At 37.6% G+C, this 21,823-nt stretch overlaps 2 protein-coding genes and 1 pseudogene across 2 annotated transcripts; 2 read left to right on the top strand and 1 right to left on the bottom strand.

The window, feature by feature from the left end:
• The first annotated feature begins 1,200 nt into the window (after positions 1-1,200).
• Positions 1,201-2,214, top strand: LOC102516052 (olfactory receptor 51F2). The gene is given in 2 exon segments (XM_006173619.2): positions 1,201-1,311; positions 1,313-2,214. Coding segments are annotated over 2 exon segments (945 nt in total). The 3' UTR covers positions 2,147-2,214.
• Positions 2,215-13,353: 11,139 nt separating this feature from the next.
• LOC102512549 (olfactory receptor 51F2-like) lies at positions 13,354-14,303 on the top strand. The gene is given in 2 exon segments (XM_014559352.2): positions 13,354-13,849; positions 13,852-14,303. Coding segments are annotated over 2 exon segments (948 nt in total).
• Positions 14,304-20,562: 6,259 nt separating this feature from the next.
• Positions 20,563-21,511, bottom strand: LOC102515808 (annotated as a pseudogene).
• Positions 21,512-21,823: the final 312 nt, after the last annotated feature.

Genomic DNA, 21,823 nt, shown 5'->3' with positions numbered 1-21,823 from the left:
GATATTTTTTTCCCTGAGTCATGTACAGGCCTTCTTGGAATACTAGGTCTAATTCTAACTCTGTTCATGGCACACAGGCATTTTGTCTGTTTTTTTTTTTACGTATTTATTGAAATAATGCATGCATGAATGAGAGAAAGAGGATATGCACATACTTTAAAAACCAAGCATTCTTTCTATAGTTAAAAATTGGGTGTTAGAAAACTTAGGACAAAAACCAGTATAGAGGAACTTCTTTGATCCTACAGATTCCTTGATCTTGGTGAGTACATGCTGATATCCTGAAACAGATTGTTCAGTCATATCCTTTGTCTGACTGGAGATGCATCCAGCCTCAGTGAGGCCTTTTGAGGGACCACACCCCCACCTCCAAACCCCTGAATTCATTTTCAATGTCCTTTTGTATATTTGAATATTTTGAATATTAAGAATCTTACTCAGATAATTCTGGTCCAATTATCTGTTAGCTTGCAGTGAATTCCTTTGTTCTTACTAAGTTGACTTAAGCTCTGCTTCTTCAGGGAGAATTCCCCTTAAACATATCAGGTTTACAGCTGCTACTTCAATAAACTGCTTTCCCAACTATCACCTACTGTAGTCTATTTGCAAAGATTGAATTGGTTCTTTCATAGTATTTCATTTTTATCAAGAGCTTTTGCATATCTAATTCAAACAGAAGTTTTTTTCCTGTAAAATATTTATTAGTATCTCACTATACTATTTTCATTGGTATGCAAGGACTTTAAACTCTTAAGGACCTCTTCAGGGTTTCTGCCTTGGAAAGTGAGAAGTGAAGAGCAGGGTGAAATGTGTTGTCCTAGATTTGTGCAGGAATGCCCTACCTGTCCATGACCCTAGAATCACAGAAGTGGGACATAACTTAGCATTCTCTAATCTAACCTCCTCTTTTATGAATGTATATGAATGCATACTGAAGCCTAGAGATAACAAGTGGGACTTACTGAAACCCAGGTGTCCTCATACAACTTAGTGCTCTGTCTCTTCCCCTAGTTCTAGTTCTTTCAAGATTAACTCCAAATCTAAGAAAGGAATAACTAGGTGTGCACTTCCACTGAAGACCAGGACAAGGTTCACTAGTGATCCTAAACTGTATATGTAGAAGAGAGTGAAAACATTTCTTCCCTATTTTTTGTAGGAAGTACTCCTCTTCCTAAGGGACATCTACTTCCTTCACTCATCATGCCATCCTTCAACCAGAGCATTTTCTACCCTGCAGTCTTCTTTCTTACTGGCATCCCTGGTTTTGAAACTTACCACGCCTGGATCTCCATCCCATTCTGTTGTCTCTATAGCCACTGCCATCTCAGGGAATGGCATGATTTTGTTTGTCATCATCAGTGAGTCGAGCCTTCATGAACCCATGTACTATTTCCTTTCCATGCTGTCCTTCATGGACCTAGGGCTGTGCCTTTCCACATTGGTCACTATGGTGGGTATTTTCTGGTTCAATGCTCGAGAAATCAGCTTTGATGCCTGCATTGGTCAAATGTTCTTTATTCATGGTTTCACATTCATGGAGTCCTCAGTGCTCCTGGCAATGGCCTTTGACCGCTTCATTGCCATCTGTAACCCACTGAGATATGCCACAATCTTAACCAATTCAAGGATCATCAAAGTGGGCTTTGCAGTCGTTATTAGGGGGACAGTAGCTCTTGTGCCTTTACTCCTGCTCCTTAAGCATCTGTCCTTCTGCCAAAGTCATGTTCTGCACCATTCATACTGTTTCCACCCTGATGTGATGAAGCTTTCATGCACAGACACCAAGATCAACAGTGCATTTGGTCTGGCCATTGTCATCTCTACTGCTGCCTTGGATGCCATCTTGATTCTCCTCTCCTATGTTCTGATCATCCACGCTGTGCTCAGCATTGCCTCCCCAGAACATCGGAAAAAGGCCTTTGGTACCTGTGTCTCACACATAAGTGCTGTTGCCATCTTCTACATCCCCATGATCAGCTTGTCACTGGTGCACAGATTTGGGAAGAATGCCCCTCCCCTTGTGCATACTCTCATTGCCAATGTTTATCTTCTCATCCCTCCTGTAATGAATCCCATAATCTACAGTGTGAAGACAAAGCAAATTCGTAATACCATGCTCAAAATATTCCTTTCTAAGCTAATTTAGGACATTTTTCAGTGTATTTTTTTTTACATTGTCTTCTCTGACTGACATTTGATCATTCACTAATGTGAGTTACCACTGTATGCAGAAAAAGTCTGTCTATACATGCTTTCATTCTTCTGATGATCCAGTAACTTACTATTTACAGAGTTCTAGACTGAATTTTTTGAGAACAGGGACTATGTCTTGTGTACCTATAACCCTATCAGACTACTGTATCTGGCGCAGACCAGGACCATGGTTAAAACATGTCTGCAAAGTGGACAAATTAATTCATAAATTGGAGTCCAAATAGTCTCACCACCTCTAGGGTATGTAGCTATCAAGGTATGTTTGATATAATTTAGATCAGGTAGGAAAGTCTAGGTTTTAGTAATTCTTACAGATATTGGTAATGATTGCTATTCCCCAAAATAGATTATTTGTGACTCAGGAACATGGACAACACTAAGCAAGAAGAAATGTGAATTAATTGGGAGTTCAAGATTTGCAGATACTAGCTAATATACATAAAGTAGATAAACAAGTTTATACTGTCTAGCACAGGGAACTATATTCAATATCTTGTAGTAACTCATGGTGAAAAAGAATACGAAAACAAATAAATGTATGTTCCTATATGATTGAAGTATTGTGCTGTACAGCAGAAACTGACACAACATTGTAAACTGACTATACTTCAATAAAAATATATAAAAAAGGATACTTTTCTAAATTTTAAAGTTCATCAGACCCTTTGGTAGATGTACTGATATTTAAGGATCTAATGTCTAGTGATTCATCTTCTAAGTATGTGTGTGCTAGGGGAAAGTGGGCAGGAGCGCAGTGGTGTGGTAGTGATACATCGTTATATACTGCAATGGTAATCTGGAAAGGACTTAGACATTTACTTCAGAATATTGATAAATAAGATATGAACTATCATGCAACAAGCTAAATACTGATATAGATATGAATGATATATTAAAAGATAGATTAGTCTTCAATGTACTTTTATCACTGTTGTGTGTATATTTCATGATCAATATACACAAGGGTATAAGTATATACTCATAACATATATGTTACAAAGGTATAGAAAGACATGTTCCAAATGTCAAAATTACTTATATGCTGATAGTTGAATATTAGTTTATTTACACTTTAAAAAAACTTTCTTATACTTTAAAAATGCTCAATAATGAAGTTTTTGTTGTTGCTTTTTAACTGCAGATAATAAAATTATCGATTCCCATTTAACAACTTCATGAAACCACACTTTTTTGTTCGTCATCTCCCATGCTCTTCATTCCTGTGGGTCCTCACAGTCTGTCTTCATACTACCAATTGGATACATTTATGACACCCACTTACCATTGGCATCCTTCACTGTTCTCAGTGTGGTCCAGCACCAGGGCATCAGAACCACTTGAAATTCTTTTTTAAAGTGCAGATTCTTCAACTCCACCCCAGAACTACTTAAGCAGAAACTTTTCAGATGGAGCACAAGAATCTGCATTTTAACAAGCTACCTATAGGTTATCATGCATATTAGAGTACCACTCTTGTAAGATGTTTTCACTTCTGAATAACACCATAAATATTTTGTCCATAGACTTCAATCATTTCATTCAGTCTCTGACTGAAATAGCCACCTGCTTTTATTTATTCAAATTTTTTTAAAAAATATTTTTATTTTATTATTTTTTGCTGGTATTGCTCTTTCTCTTTCTTCTAGGTGCTATTAAGAAATCTTTTTTTATAGTCAGGTCTCTTTTCCCTGATTGATTTGATACTACATTATTTTTCTTCCAGGTTATAGAGAAATAATTGATGTGCAGCACTGCAGAAGTTTAAAGTTCACATCATAATAATATAACATACATACATCATGAGATGATTACTGCAGTAAGTTTAGTAATAAATATCATCATCTCATATAGACACATTAAAGAAACAAAAAATATTTTCCCTTGTGATGAGAACTCAGGATTTCTCTCTTAACAACTTTCATAGATGACATACAGCAGTGTTCATTATATTTATCATGTTGTACATTACATCCCTCATACTTATTTATCTTATAATTGGAAGTTTGTACTTTTGACTACCTTCATCCAATCCCCTCATCCCCCATCCCTGCATCTGGTGACCACAAATCTGATCTCTTTTTCTATGGGACTATTTGTTTTTGAAGTATAATTACCTACAACATTATGTTAGTTCCTGTTACACAGCACAGTGATTTGATAGTTTTATAAATTTCAAAATAATCACCATGATAAGTCTAGTTACCATCTGTCACCACACAAAGATATTACATAATTATTGACTAAACTGTACGTTTCCCCATACTGTACATTTCATACCTGTGACTCATTTATTTTGTATCTGAAATCTCCCTCACCTATTTCTTAGTCTCCTTCATCTATTTCTCTCCTCTGAACACCTGAACCACCTCCCTCTGGCAGCCACCTGTTTGTTCTCTTTATCTATGACTCTGTTTCTGTTTCATTATGTTTGTTCATTTGCTTTGTTTTTTAGATTCTACATATAAATGAAATCATACTGTATTTATCTTTCTCTGACTTATTTCACTTAACATAATGCTCTCTAGGTGCTTCCACGTGTGGCAAATGGCAAGACTTAACCCTTTTTTATGGCTGAGTAATATTCAATTATATATATATCACATCTTCTTTATCCACTCAAATATTAATGGGCACTTTGGTTGCTTCCACATCTTGGCTATTATAAATAATGTTTCAATGAACATAGGGGTGCATGTAGCTTTTCAAATTAGTGTTTTTGTTTTCTCTGGATAAATACCCAGGAGTGGAATTGCTGGATCATGTGACAGTTCTATTTTTAACTTATTGGATTAATCTCTATATTGTTTTCTATAATGGCTGCACCAATTTACATTTCCACCATTACATGAGGGTTCCCTTTTCTCCACATCCTCTCCAACACTTGCTAGTTCTTGTCTTTTTGATAATAGCCATTCTGACAAGTCTGAGGTGGTATTTCATTGTGGGTTTGATTTGCATTTCCCTGATGATTAGACATGTTGCGCATCTCTGCATGTGCCTATTGGCCTGTGTGTCTTCTTTGGGAAAATATCTGTACAGGACCTCAGCCCATTTTTTAATTGGGTTGTTTGTTTTTTGATGTTGAGTTGTATAAACTGTATGTATATTTTGGATATTAACCCCTTGCAGAATATATTGTTTGCAAATATCTTCTATCATTCAGTAGGAGGCCTTTTTTGTATTGGTAGGTTTCCTCACTGTGCAAAAGCTTTTAGTTTGATGTGGTACCAGTTGTTTATTTTTTCTTATATTTCCCTTGCCTGAGGAGCCATATCCAAAAAAATATTGCTAAGACCAATGCCAAAGAGTGTACTGCCTATAATTCGGGTAGAAATGAAATGGTTCCAGGTCTCACATTTAAGTCTTTAATTCACTGTGAATTTATTTTTTTTATAGAGTAAGAAAGTAATCCAGCTTGATTCTTTTACATGTAACTGCCCAATTTTCTCAGCACTGCTTTCTGAAAATACTATCTTTTCCTCATTGTAAATTCCTACCTCCTTTGTCATAGATTAAATGCCCATATAATTGTGGATTCATTTCTGGGCTCTTTATTATGTTCCATTGATCTATGTGTCTGTTTTGTGCCATACCATACTGTTTTGATTAAGCCCCACTGGCCTTCAAAGCCAAATGTTTTGCGGGCTCATCTTCCCAGCACAGGACGCTGATGTGGGGCTCAGACCCCATGCTCCTTGGGAGAACCTCTGCATCTGTACTTATCTTCCCATCTGTGGGTCACCCACTGGGGGTGTGGGTCTTAACTATACCACGCCCCCAGCACTCCCACACTCCTTTGGTTCCTTCTTGATATCCTTTAGTTGTAGAAGAGCTTGTCTGCAAGTATTCAGGTGGTTCTTATTGATAGTTGTTCTGTAAATTGTAATTTTGCTGTGCCTGGAGGAGGAGGTGAGCTCAGGGTCTTCCTATTCCTCCATCTTGGTTATGCTTGATTTGAAACTTTTTGAAAACAGGCATTATCCTTTGGGGATTGATATATCTTGCACAGACCCAATCACAGTGCTTTGTTAATAACGGCTAACTTAAAAAAACTTATTAAATTAAATTTATTTTTGTATAACTTTGTACATATTCTAATATATTTGGAACACCTTCATTTTGGCAAACACTATGGGAAGTACTTAGAGTGAAACAGTGAACAAGGAAGACATGGTCTCCATTCTCAAGGAATAACTATCTGACTATACATACCTAAATTGAAATAATGTTTCAAACAGCTGTTTCTTATGCATGATACTGTATACATGTCACTTGTACCAGATACTAAGAGGAGTCATAGTTAGTGGTCTCTTTCTATAGGAAGAGCATGAAATAGAGGGAAAATCACCAACCTAGGAAACTCTTAGCCCGATGAGAACAATTAGTTTCTAGAAATTTACTATTTAACAGAAGGCACATAATTCACATTCAAGTCCAAGCAATAAAAACATAAATACAATGATTCAAATTTCATAAATGCTCAGTAAAATTTCAAAAATGGAGAATTTAAAGGTAGGGCAACCATGTTGTTTAGTGTGTTTTAAAATAAATGTGTTAAAGAATGCTCTCATGAAAGCTATACCATTAACTTATGCTGTAATAAGAATGGTGAGTGACTCAAGAAGTATGAATTACATATAATTTTATATAATACAGTCATGCATACATCAGCACAATCCATTTTAAAGTATATTACTTTTCTTTCTTTATAAAATGACAACAATTCACAGAAAACTACGTAAGTATACTTTTTTTTCCCTTTTATTCTTTCAGGCAATACTTTTCACTTTTCTATGAGCTATGTTTTTCTGCGAATTCAATATCATCAAATAGAGAGGTCTGTACATTTTTACAGCTTTTGCTTTTATTTATAGACCCTAGGAAACAATGCTTGTTCAAGATTGTCTGAGCCACACAGATATAGAAAACAAACTTCTGGTTACTGGGGGGAAGGAGAGGGATGGAGGGATAAATTGAGAGTCTGGGATTTGCAGATACTACTATATAAATAAATAGATAAACAACAAGGTACCTACTGTATAGTGCAGGGAACTATATTCAATGACTTGTGCTAGCCTATAATGAAAAAGAATAGGAAAACTAATATACATATATATATGCATGTATAAATGAATCACTATGCTGTACACTAGAAACTAACACAACATTGTAAACTGACTATATAAATAATAAAAAGAAAAGATAAAATGTTTAACCTAGTAACTGACTATTGACTTGTAATTTTAATGAAAATATATTAAAGATTTTGGCTAACTTTGTAAATGCTATTGGAATATGTAAAAGAGCCAAAATAATACAGGATGTGGTGACTCAAGTAATTTTTAACTATTCTTTTACATTATTTGTTAGTTAATATGATTTATATTAATTCATCTAATCTTTAAAAGAACCGTAGAAGTTATGTACTACTTATGTATCGTGGGGCCAACTGGCATCCTTCAAAGTCCAATGATCCCCATTCCTGGGCTCTCAGATGTCTGCCTGCGCCTCCTCAACAGATAAAGTACATTCTATACTGGGCATGTTTGCCCTAACAAACTAACAGCCCTAGGTAATGCCTAATCTCACAATAGCTCAGGCTGGTTAGTTTCAGCCCACCTTATGAGAGTCATAAACCCCACCAGCCCTTCATAGACCCTAAATTTCTTGCCTCACCTACAACCAGAGAATTGTGCATGCATGCAGACCCCAACCCCGTGTGTTCACCAATGCCTTACCCATAATAAAAGACCTCAACAACCTACCCTCGGTGCTCACACGGGCACCTCTCATCTGTGTGGCCTGCTGCTGTCTGTGGCAGGGTACCCCTAATAAACTTTTCCTTCCACTTTCTGTCTCTGGTAAATCCTTTTTTTGCCTGTGACACTGGCCTGCCTTGTCCCATGACATGTATTTCCTCGGTTCTAAGCTGTACAATTATATACTTCTTATAATCAATGGCATGTTAGCTTAATTGGCTGTGAGGGTCTTTTATTCTAGTGATACATAAACGAATGATGAATCATACAATAAATTTGATGAAATATGAAAAAAAATTGAGTTAATGCTGAAAATAATCGCATGGTTAATCTGATGCAGAATTTGGAAGAGTAAGTGATGAAGTGTTTGGCTGAGATTATATGAGCTTGTTGAGGTTCTGTTTGAGAATGTTTCCTAAATTTGTGTTTCTGTATAACAGATATTGTTGCTTAGAAGGAAAACACTATATTCTTATCATTCAGTTGATACTGCACCACACAGGGAACTGCAGTATATTATGGAGCCTCAAATACGAAGCCTGAATGCTTCAGTTGTTTCACGAGAATATGTAGAAATGTGTTTTTCTAGGAAAGAGAAAGATTAAATTTCATACTAAGCAATTTCTATTACATTATTTAGACTCAAATGTTTTAGAATGCCTGTAAGATCTTTTGCAACATGGATCCTGCCTCCTGGTTTAGTTTCACTGGCCACATGCACTCTGATCTGCACCCAGGGGTCCAGGCAGGCTGAATATATTATTAGTCACTTTTGTTTTTCCCAGACTCTGTTCTTCCTTGTCTCCTGACAAACTTGGTGCTGACCTTCCTGCAGGATAAATACTTCTCTTCGATGCATTCACCATAAACATGTCCTGTTGTGATTATCAAGTTTTATGTCTGTTTCTTCACTGGGCTTTGAGCATTTAGAGATAAGTGACTCTGTTCTAGTCTCTGCATTCCTGGTGGAAAACTCTAGAATGTGACAGGTACTTAATGTGTTTTATGAAAGAATTAGTGATGTTTTTAAAAAAAGAAATGGGACGTTGTATTAAAAACGTACAAAATTCAGCCATGTGATGTTGGAGGCTGATATATTTATCAGCTGGGTGCAGGGATGGTGTAGGGATCGGGAGTGAGCTCAGGCATACAGCAGGTGGTTTTCTCTGGAATTTTTACCCTCAAATTCACTTTTAACAAACTTTTACCAGGATACAAGGTCAAAGAACTATAATATCAGTCCTTGCATGTAAATGACAAAAGTAATTGTAATAAAATAGAAAGGAAAGGAAGCTCTGAAGTAGAATGAACCCTTGGGAAACCTTATACCCTGGGGGACGCAAGAAAGTCCACCAGGAGTTTTCTGATTAACAAATTGCACACAGCCTGCATCACAGCTCCTTATACAGGCAATCTACCCCTGAGTAGTAAACCTCCCAGCTCCCCAGGCCCTTTCCTGGCAAATGGCAGGAAAAGAACACACCTCCATACTTTGTAAGTAAAACTACTGCATTCAGGGAAAATATCAGACTCTACACACACTGGTTTCTTTAAGAATGAGGAAGATTTTATTAACTGCAAAAAGCTTTCAGGATGCCTAGAGAAAGTTGTGGAGAGCTCATTCCTGAAATCTGTATCATTAGGGACATAATATTCTGACTGATGGTGTTCAATTGATCCATGGGCCATATGTCTTGCTGTTTAGAATGATTTGTTAGCATGCGAGTTTTCTGGTTAATTGTGAGTCTTCTGGTTAGCTGTGCCACATTTCAAAACCATGTCTAAGGCCATCTGGCATTACTATCACCATTCATTACCAGCATCACACTCATCCTCATCTACCATCATTAAATATCTCCCAAGTACTAGTCAGCAGATTAAATGCTTTGCAAATGCTATCTTACTTAATCCTTACAAATTAATACTATTGGTAAGCTACCGATTTCACAGAAGCAGACTCTAATGTAAAATGCTCATTTGGAAAACTTAATTTAGTTTTGGGCAGAGGCAGCATTTAAACAAACCTAGGTTTGCCTGACCCAACAACCATATTAACAACTTTCTGTAGTCAGAGGAGAGATAAGCCAAGGTAGTCCAGCACAGAACCTGCAGCATGTTCTTACAATGGGACTGGACTATTACCTTCATATAAGGTGCGAATTACCACCAACAAATGGAAGGGGACACATAAAAGTTTACTCTACAGTACCAGGACACAGTCTTCCATTGAAAACACCCAATGTGCATGTGCACGCGTGCCTGCACACACACACCAGTCATTTTGTGGGAATGAAGGAGGTTCAGTGAGTTTCCATTGTCAGTTTACAACTCTTGGATTTAATTTATATCAAGAAATATATATTTTCTTCCCACACTGCACAATCCAGTATTGGTAATATAATGATGAATAAGAAATGATTCACCTTCCAGTCAGTTATTTCATTTGGAGAGACATATTTTCAAATAACTCACAATGGAATAACCACGGTTCTAGATGTTTAAATAAAAACGGATATGACTCTAGAAGGAGTAATTTCTTCTGACTTGATTTGGAGAAGATGTTGCCACCAAATGTTTTCTAGTGTAACCATTTAATGTTTAAATGTAAATAAATGAAATGTTCAATTTATAAATGGAGCAAATAATGAGTCTAAAGATTTAGGCTAATTCAAAGGGTAGAAGGTACATGAATTAAGCAAAGCACAGCGATTTGAAAGAACTTGCTGTGTTTGGTAGTTTGGTGAAGTAGAAAAAGCCAAGGCTGACTATGTCAAAAGGTTCCTGGGGCAGGAAAGAGGACTGGTGGCAGTTAAAGTAGGTTGGGAAGATCCTTGACTGCTATGATAAACAGAGTTCTGACTTCATGCTGGAGGCAATGAAGAGCTCTATGTGAGGAGTGACATGAAGATGTATTTTTGAGAGATCACTTTGTCATCAATATGGAGAAAGTTTGGAAACACTTGAAATTTGGGGCAGGGAAATTACTTACGAGAATATTGCTAGGTTCCTGCAAAACAAATGATTGTTATGTAAAGTACTGGTGATGGAGCTGGAGGATAAGGATAGTCAGTCAAAGGATACTGCAGAAGATGAACCTATAAACATCTGGAGATTAGATGGCCTAGACAGTTATGGTAGGCAGAATTCTAAAAGAAGCCTCAAGATTCCTGCCTCTTATGGACTTGTCTAGTATAAAAACCCATCTTTTGAGTCTGAGTGGACCTATGAATGTAATGGGATATTGCTTCTCTTACTACATTACATTTATGGCAAAGGGAGATCACAGGTGTTAGTAAGGTCCATGACTACTTGACTTTGAGTTAACAAAAAATGAGATTATACTGGGTGGGCCTAACCTAATCATGTATGCCTTTAAAAGAGAGAAAAAGCAGTGGAGAGAGCAGTTAGATTAGAAAAGGCAAGATGTGATATTGTGAGAGGTCCACATGGGTGAGACTGAGCGTAGTCTCTGGGAGCTAGGACCAATCCCCAGTTACCAGCCAGCAAGAAAATGGAGACCTGAATCCTATACCACAAGGAACTCACTTCTGCCAACAACCTGAATGAGTCTGGAAGAGGACTCTGAGCTCCAGATGAGAACATAGGCTTAGCTGAAACCTCGTAAGTATGTTTCAGTAAAAAAGAAGTCAGATTTCCACTCTAGGTATGACTCATTAAAGAGGTGTAAACCCTTTAAGAGACAAATGAGGAAGGAGAAACATGCAACAGGGAGTCAGGGTTAATAAGAAAGGGTTTCTTTCTCCCTCACTCCTTCGCTCCCTCCCTCTTTCTTTTTTCTTCCCTTCCTCCCTCTCTCCTTCTTTCAATCCCTCATTCTCTCCCTCCTTTTCCTTTTTCTTTAACAAATTGTTTAGGTTGAGGAAGAAGTTGGAATATTTACAGACTGTGATAGTGCTGCAAATAAAGGGAATACAAATTCAAAAAAAAAAAGAAGGAAAAATTGTTGGGATTATATCAAAGTACAAAAAGATTTACATATTCATTATTTAACTAATGTTTAGAAAAAGTCCACATTCCTTACCCTTTAAATGGTGATAATTCCATACTGGATTCCTGTTACCTTTATACACCACCTTTTAACACTTTATATCTCACAGTGTAGTGGCATTTTGAAAATATGTGAAATTCGGATGTGCTTAGAATTTTTTCCTGGTGATTTTTACCTATCAACTTCTGCACAAGTAATCTTCCTGTTCTCAAGGAAGCCTTTTTTTTTTTTGACACCTCCCCACCACAACTTTCTAATATATAATATTTTCACCTCTTCTCTCAGCTATCAGATAATAAGATACATGGATAAGTGGGGAGGGGTATGCAAATAGAAGTGGTGAAGGGAGGGAAATGACCATATTACATTTTAACTTTAATTTTTAAGTGATAATAGCTAGTATTTGGTGAACTTTTGCATCATTGTTAAGTACCCTCCTGAGCTTTTCACATACATTAACTAACTTAGTCCTCACAATCATCCCCTGGGTAATATATATCATTATTAGTTTAGAGATGGAGAAATTCAGGCACACCAGTTTATTATCATGTGAGTAACTCAGCCAATAAATACTTTCATCCATGTTTGAATACATCAAAGTTTAGAATATGCAATCCTAAAACTTGATTTAATATGCCAAAAAGTTAACATCAAAATAGTCCCATAATATTTACTTTAGAGACCCTCTATACTCAAATCAGTCTATTTGTAATTGGAATAATTGTCTTGATTGCTTATAATCTTTTTGTGGTATGAAAATTAATTAGGTACATTTCAAGTTATGATGTTGCAAATAGACTGTATGTTTATACAAGATATTATCACAACCACTAGTAGGGGCTCAACAAATGTTAGTTATTTATTCAGATTGAAGATATTCAACCTGATTGAAAGTATCCAGGAGATGAAGAGAGGATTTCTTTTGGGGGCCAAGAGACGCTAACTTCCTTTATTTACTATATCAGATTCACTGCATATACTGTTTGCTATTCATCTAAAATTTCACTCATCTCTATAGACAGATTTCAACAAATATTTAATCATTTTCTACCACATGAAGTCAGGAAGTTGATGGGTACAATCTCACTCAACAGACATGTGAATTTAAATAAAATGGGTTGTTATGAAACTTGTTTGCATACAAATTCTGTATCCTCCCGTAATTGTTCATTTTCTGTCTTTTGCTCCTTTATTAGATGTGATCTTAGTTTTCTTTTTTTAATTGATCTTCATGAGCTCTTTATATAATACAGATTTTTTCTTTGATAAATGTTTACTTGTTGAAATAATTAATTTCATGTTGATTGCATAATAAATACAGTTTATAACTGCAGAACACTCAGATTAAGATTCTTCAGTTTGTGTTCAATTATGTCAGCTTTCAAAAATGCCACATACTCGTCCATTATTTTCCTGCTGACTGGTGTTCCTGGGCTGGAAGCCTTCCACACCTGGATCTCTGTTCCCTTCTGCTTTCTCTATGTAATCGCTCTCTCAGGAAACAGCCTGATTCTCTATGCCATTGTCACCCAGCCCAGCCTTCATGAACCTATGTATTATTTCCTCTCCATGCTGTCCACCACTGACCTTGGCTTGTCCGTATCCACTCTGGTCACCATGTTGGGGATATTCTGGTTCAATGCCAGGGAGATCAGCTTTAATGCCTGCTTGTCACAGATGTTTTTTATTCAACTCTTCACTGTCATGGAATCGTCAGTGCTGTTGGCCATGGCCTTTGATCGATTTGTGGCCATTTCTAATCCTCTTAGATATGCCTCTATCTTAACTGATCTTAAAATAGCACAGATTGCAGTAGCAATCGTCACCAGGGGGACACTAATACTGACTCCTATGGTGGTGCTTCTTAATGACTGTCCTTCTGCCGCTGTCACGTGCTCCACCACTCCTACTGCTTCCACCCCGATGTGATGAAGCTCTCGTGCACAGACACCAGGATCAATAGTGCAGTTGGACTGACAGCCCTGATCACCACTGCTGGGGTGGACTCAATCTTCATTATTGTTTCTTATCTTTTGATTATCAAGATTGTCCTCAGCATCGCATCCCCAGAAGACAGGAAGAAGGGCTTCAGCACGTGCATCTCCCATATTGGGGCTGTTGCTGTTTTCTATATTCCATTGATCAGTCTGTCCCTTGTTCACAGATTTGGGAAATGGGCCCCACCTTATGTACACACTCTGATTGCAAATGCCTACCTGCTGATCCCCCCTGTAATGAGCCCCATCATCTATAGTGTGAAGACCAAACAGATATGCAAAGCTGTGATAAAAATTCTCCATCCCAGTGCAACAAAGAACTAGATGGGTTTTTCAATTTTTTCTAGTCCTGAGCATTGTATAGATGAGCAAAATGTCATTTATAGAAGCCAAAATGTTGAGACTCATGCTTGAAATAAAAGCATACCAAAATATCACTTTCGTTTTAAGTAAGAAGACTCTGGGCCAAAAGATACAAATTTAGGCTGGAAATTGTCTATTACTGTTTTCCTCAGAAAACCACAATTATTTAATATTTCTTAATTCAAGATGAAAGATTTATAATGATAAAGATAACCGATGACCCAGTTTTGGTTTCAAATGAATTAATTGTGTTTTTATTTTTGTTTTTGTAAGACAAAGATGGGAATAAAAAGGGTATTAATCATAAACTACCAAATTTTATCATCTAAATCTGCAAGTATGACTGGCATTGTCCATGGTTATGCAATTGTTCCAGATATTTTTACTTTTCTTTTTTTCCTCTGGCATCTCTGACCTTTAATAAAATAGCCAATATCATCATCAATATATGTTTTACTGCCTTGCCCATAATCTAAACTCTCTTGTCAAATATTTTTACTTTTCCCCAACTCTTCAGGAAAGATTTATACCACAATCATTCTGAGAAAATAACTGCTTAATTCAACTCCAATCTGTATAGTTTCTTCAGAAGTACTGTCATCATGCTTAATGCTTAATAAATCTGTTCTTAGTTTTAGCGAGTATCATCTAGAAATAAAGTAAATTTCTTTGAAGTCCCAAGTTCATCAGGAACCAAATGCAGACATAGTTTAATTTGATTGGATTTATGTTGCTATATCGGACCCTCCCCTCAAGGAGAGCTGAAGTGGGTACGATTAGTCATGCTCCAGACAGGAAAACAGAACATATACCTGTGGTTAACACTGGGAGTATTTAATCCAAGGAAGTGGATAAATAGGTATTAGAGGACTGAAAGGGCACAGAGGGAACACAGACATAATACCGAGATAGTAACTGCAGGATGTCACTTCCATCTTTAAGTCTATGAAAACAAAGAGATGAATCTGAGGTTATGAAAACCTAGAAGCTTGGTGGAGGGTCTCCCCAGAGTTGACACTCAGACCTGTGATGAGAAGGTACTGCCCTGCTGGATGCAGTATCTCAGAAGTTCACAGGACAGACCACATGGAGCCAAGACCCAAACCTCTGTGGCGAGGGCACTTTTTAAATGGAACTTATGCCTCAGGAGTAGTACTGGGTGTCAGACTCCTGAAAAGGGGCCCACTGGTGTCAGGGTCTGTTTCTTCCAAGGGAGCATGATGAGATTGGTGCTGGAAGTGTGGGAAAGATTAAAACTAGAAACTGGACCCCCATGCCAGTCTGCAAAGACTTATTGTTGTCATGGCAATGCGAGGAACAGCAAGCAAACCTAAGGAGATATTTGTCCTTCTAGTAGATTCCTGCCTCCTTCCAGCATCCTCCAATCAATAGAATACAGCAGGGAGCCCAGCTGGCAGACAATGAGTGTGGTTTATGATAGCCTGCCTTCTTAGCAGCAGCACAGCATAAAGAACGGTGGTTTTAGAACAGAGGTACAATATCTTCATAGCCAGCACAGTGGGGCAATGTGCGTGCAACACAATTAAGCTTGACATGGCCATTACGAGATTTTTCTTAATTATTCTCATCTGAACTGATAATAACAACAGTATCTATTAACTATAGATAGACAAGTGTTTCTACAGTTTACCAAGCATTTCTACATACAGCCTTCTGGAATGCTGCTAATTAAAAATTTTCAGGAAACATTAAATTTGAAGTATTCTTTAGACTAAATGGACCTGATATATACAGAACATTCTATTCAACAGAGGCAGAATACATATTCTTCTCAAGCACAGGAGGAACATTCTCCAGGATAAGTCATATGTTCGCTTGTTTATATAAAACGAGTCTTAAAAAATTACCTGTCAGCCCTGCTAGAGATTCTAAGGATTTCTCAGACTTTTTGTGTGGGTGTGACTGCTCACACAGTTTGTTTCTTGGGGATGGGAGGGGGATGATTCTTAAGGCTGTACACCTTTTCTTGATCCTGCAGAGCCGGGCTGAGTGCTGCTGGCCTCCCATTTGCTCTCCCTAGGGTAGTGCTGATAGTTCAACTCTGTGTGCCTTCTCCCAGTCCTGCAGAGTCCAGCCAGCTTTCTGTGTGTGCTCACTGGTCATCCATAAAACCCTGCACTCTCCACCCGTGGGGTCGCACACAGGGAGCTAGCTATGGAGGATGTGTGGTAAGGCACATGGAGCAATGGACAGAGCCTATTGATCAGGCAGAAGGTCTGAAGTGAGGCATCCCCGGGCTTCCTAGTGGAGTCTGCAAACTGGTTAATAGGATCTGCATCCTATTGGAACTTCTGTGAGTTCCAATCCCTGGCTGCTGTGCTCCCAGCTCTCCCTGTCCCTCAGTCATGCAGGTCACCTCAGTATCTTGGGTGGGGTGAGAAACACATGGGTCTCTTTGGAAGCACCTTGCATAGGCAGGGGATCCAGGTTCTCCCCTGCTACTTTCCCCTGTGGAAGAGGGGATCTCTCCTGGCACTGAGTTCTGCTTCTTTGGGGTAGTGTGATGCAGGTAAAATGAAACTGTTCTCTTCTTCAATGCCTCTATTCTTGGACTTTTTTCTCTGGAACTTCTCCATTGAACTCCCAGACTCCCACAAAGATACTTTTGTCTGTAGAGAATACAGACTTGTAGTTACCGGGGGGTGGAGGGTGGGAAGGGATAGCCTGGGATTTCAAAATTGTAGAATAGATAAACAAGATTACACTGTATAGCACAGGGAAATATACACAAAATGTTACGATAACTCAGAGAAAAAAATGTGACAATGAGTGTATATATGTCCATGAATGACTGAAAAACTGTGCTGAACACTGGAATTTGACACATTGTAAAATGATTATAAATCAATAAAAAATGTTAAAAAAAGATACTTTTGTCTGTAGGTATTTATCAAAATCAGTGATTTTTGGAGGGAGTATGGTAGAAAACTCCTATTCCACCCTTCTGCTCACATTCATAGTCTTGACCCAGGGCTATGTTGTCTTTCTGGAACTCTGAAATAATATAGTATTAAGAGACCTGGAACAATAGGGTATCCACAGAGCATCACACTGGACCACTCTATGATGAAATGATAAAATCATGCTAATCATGCAGCGTGGATAAGGAGTAGCTAGTAACACACACAGTCCAGAGGCTGGCTGGCAAGCCTGCAAAAACAGAGGCCTGCCACATCAGTAAAACTTTTAGTGGCCCAGTGTCTGAGCTATGCCAGGACATCTCTTGAACAGTAAAGGGCAAATATTGTGTCTTGCCTTCCAGCCCCAAGGATGCACAATGCTTAGTGGGCCCCTTCAGGTTCTAGAGGCCTACACACTGACTGCTTCTCTCCCCATGTCTCTGCACACATTATTCGGTATGCCCTAGCTGTCTGACACTGAACTTTCCTTGAATACCTCAGACATTTGTACATATTTCTGTGAACCAATTAGTTTATTTGGGTACGTTCCTTCTGAGTAAAGGTGGAAGCTCTAAGTATTTGCAGACCTAAGGACTATGGCTGGTTAAGAAATCAGGCTCTGGTCTAATCATGTCCCAACGTGTGAAGACAGTTTTCAGCAGCTCTGCTCTCCCCTACCTCTCCCCCACATTTAGGTTTCTAGTGCATAAGTGAAGGTACGCTTAGATATGCCACATGTGTAACTCTGATACTCCAAAAATATCCTGGGTTTAATATTCTATCACTTAATTCTAATGTTAAAGAGAGAGAGAGAGAGAGAGAGAGAGAGAGAGAGAGAGTGTGTGTGTGTGTGTGTGTGTATGTATACATGTTGCTATTTCCTGTTAATTCATAGCCCCTCTGAAATGATGTATCTAGGAATTCTACACTGCGATCTTCTGTATATTTAAGATTTTCTGTTCATATTTTCATGGATATTGCTTCTATTTTCTACAGATCTACTGCCCTCAGTATTGTGAGGAAGGGGACATCCTGTCGTGGGGAAGGAAAATATACTATTAGCTCTTCGTCTGCGCATAGAGGCTCTCTGTTCCCCCTGGATATTGCCAATGAGTTAAGGTGCAGACCTGCCTCAGTTGGCAGAACCATTTGCATTCACTTTTCCTACCTTTAAGCAAATTTCTCTGTGGCCTAGAATATGACACAAAGAGAGCCAGGTTAGGGTTAGAGGGACAGAAGTGAAATGACTGAATATTTTAATGGAGTTCTCCAATCCAATAGCCCGGAACTCAGACTATCCCTTAGAGTAACTTCCACTTCCCCTTCAGTATTCTCTTGTACATATTTTGGGCTACAGTTTCATCTACCAATGTTATTTTATTTTTGTTCTATCTTTCATGGATTGGCCGAATTTACAGATCACTGATTATGCATGTATTTATAGTCTGGTGTTACTATTAATTTAATCTTTATTTCGAGCACATTTTCTTCTTTTTCTAGAGCGAGAGCAGTTTGGACATGTGCACTTTCTCTACCTCTCTTATATAATCTCCAATATTCTTTTTTTGAAAAACATAACTGTTTTATTGTGACACAATTCACAAACAATACAACTTACCTATTTAATATGTAAAAGTTCAATGGCTTTTAGTATATTCACAGAGTTGTGAAACTATCACCACAGTAAATTTTAGATCATTTTATAATCCACAATGGAAACCCTACCCATGAGCGGTTACATCTCAATACCTTCCATCCCCCACAACCCTAGGCAACCACTAATCTACTCTGTGTATCTGTAGATTTGCCTATACTGAACGTTTCATATAAATGAATTAATATAGTATGTAGTCTTTTGTTACTGGCTTTTTTTAATTAGCATAGTATTTTCAAGGTTCATCCATTTGTAGTTAAGTGTAAATACTTCACTCTTCTTCGTTGGAAAGTAATAATCTACTCTATGAATATATCAAGCTATAGATAGGCATTTTTTAGTTGATGGACATTTGGGTGGCAGCACCATTTGTTGAAAACAATTTTTCCTCATTGAACTTTCTTGATACCTGTGTCAAAAATCAATTGACAAGAAATGTGATATCTTATTTTTGTACTCTCAATTTTATTTCATTGAACTACATGTCTGTCCTATGCCAGTATTACACTATCTGGATTATTGGAGCTGTGTAGTACATTTTGAAATTTTTAAGTGTGAACCCTTCAACTTTGCTGCCTTTTCAAGATGACTTTTGCTATTCTTGGTGCCTTAAAATTCCATACATATTTTGAGAGCAGTCTGTCAATTTAGGTAAAGAAACAAACTTGAATTTTGATAGAGATTTCACTGTACCTAAGAATCAATTTGGGAAGTATAGCCATATTAACCACATTAAGTCTTAAAATCCATAAACATGGCATATCTTTTTATTTCTTTATGATTTCCTTAATTTCTTTGAGCAGTGTTTTTGTGTACAATGTTCTCATTGGGTAAGTTTTGTACCTCCTTGGCTAAATTTATTTCCAAGTATTTTTATTATTTTTGATGCTATTGTAAATGATTATTTTCTTAATTTTACATTTGGATTTTTCTTTTTTAGTGTATAAAAATACAATAATTTTTTAATACATTGATCTTGTTTTCTGCAACTTTGCTGAAGTCATTTATTAGTTTTAAGAATTTTTAAAATAGATTTCTCAGGATATTCTATACAAAAAAAGCAGATCATTTGCAACAACATGGATGGACTTGGAGGACATTATGCTAAGTAAAATAAGTCAGATCAAGTAAGACAAATACTGTATGATAACACTTATATGTAGAATTTAAAAAATACAACAAGCTAGTGTATACAACAAAAAAAGAAACAGACTAAGGGATACAGAGAACAAACTAGTGATTACTAGTGTGGAGAGGGAAGGGGTAAGGGAAAAAATAGGGGTAGGGGATTAAGAGGTACAAACTATTATGTATAAAATGAGCTACAAGGTATATTGTACAACATGGGGAATATAACCAATATTATATAATAACTATAAATGGAGTATAACCTTTAAAAACTGAATCACTCTATTGCACACCTATTATTTATATAATATTGTACATCAACTATACTTCAGTAATAAATATAAAAAATCTAAAAATTAAAAATATAAATTTCCACCAAACCACATCCCCCACCCACCCCACCCAACTTTCTGTGTTTTTTGATTTCCAGTCACGGATAGAAGAGATCATATTGATTAAACATCAGGTCTTAGAAGTGATAACTAAGGAGTAGCTTTTATTGCAGAGTTGTTAAGAGTCAGACTTCAGATCGCTTGGGGAAGAAGACTTTTTTAATGGCCCTAAGGATCTGCTTGGTTTTTACACTATAGATAATGGGATTCATCACTGGCGGAATAAGCAAGTACACATTGGCCATGAGAGTGTACACATAAGGGGGTGCCTTTTTCACACACCTGTGGACAAAGCACAAGCTGATGAAAGGGATGTAGAAGATGTTAACAGCACGTATGTGGGAGACACAAGTGCTAAAGGCCTTATGCTGCTCCTCTGGGGAAGCGGAGCTCAGGACGATATTAATAATCAGGATATAGGAGAGAAGGATAAAGATGGAGTCCACTCCTGCGGTAACTATGAGGGCAGTAAGTCCTAAAACATTGTTGATCTTATTGTCAGAGCATGAGAGCTGGATTATATAAGAATGGAAACAGTAAGACTGATGGAGCACACAGCTTTTGCAGAAGGACAGACATTTAAGAAGCAGAGCCAGAGGCATTAGGATCACTGCCCCTCTGACAAGGATGGCAAACCACACCTTCATGATTCTGAAATCAGTCAAAATGTTTGTGTATCTCAGTGGATTACAAATAGCAAAGAAGTGGTCAAAGGTCATCGCCAGGAGCACTGAAGACTCCATGACAGTAAAAAGTTGAATGAAGAATGTCTGGGCAACACAGGCATTGAAACTGATCTATCTTGCATGGAACCAGAATATGCCCAGCATAGTGACCAGCGTTGAAATACACAATCCCGGATCAATGGTTGAGCGCATAGAGAGGAAATAGTACATAGGTTCATGGAGACATGCCTCAATGATGATGACCAATAGGATTACGCCATTCCCAAGAGGGCAATTATGTAGAGACAGCAGAAGGGGATGGAGATCCAGGCATGGGCAGCTTCTAGTCCCGGAACTCCGTCAGGAAAAAGATCAGAGAAGAGGAAGTGATGTTAGGATAAAGTGACATGATGGCTATGGAAGAATAATGGTGCTGAAATCAAATACCCTAGAATGAGAAATGAAAACATCATTCAGCAATTTCATTGTGATTTTTATTAACTGCCATTTGATAAATCAAATTGGAGTTTATTCCTAGGATGCTAACCTCTCTTTCTTGCTCCTCAGTTTTTATTTTCTTTTTGCTGTATTAAACTTCCCCTCCAAAATTCTTGTTTCCTGATTCACAATAGAGAATAGAGCTTTTTTTTTCTTTTCAATCTCAGGGGTACTTTTTGTCATTTTCCACTTTGATCCTAAGCATTGTCCCCCATTTTTGTGC

The sequence above is a fragment of the Camelus ferus genome, chromosome 10 (genome assembly GCF_009834535.1).
Source record: "Camelus ferus isolate YT-003-E chromosome 10, BCGSAC_Cfer_1.0, whole genome shotgun sequence".
In the NCBI taxonomy this organism is placed as follows: domain Eukaryota; kingdom Metazoa; phylum Chordata; class Mammalia; order Artiodactyla; family Camelidae; genus Camelus; species Camelus ferus.
This window is presented reverse-complemented; position numbering and strand designations above follow the sequence as displayed.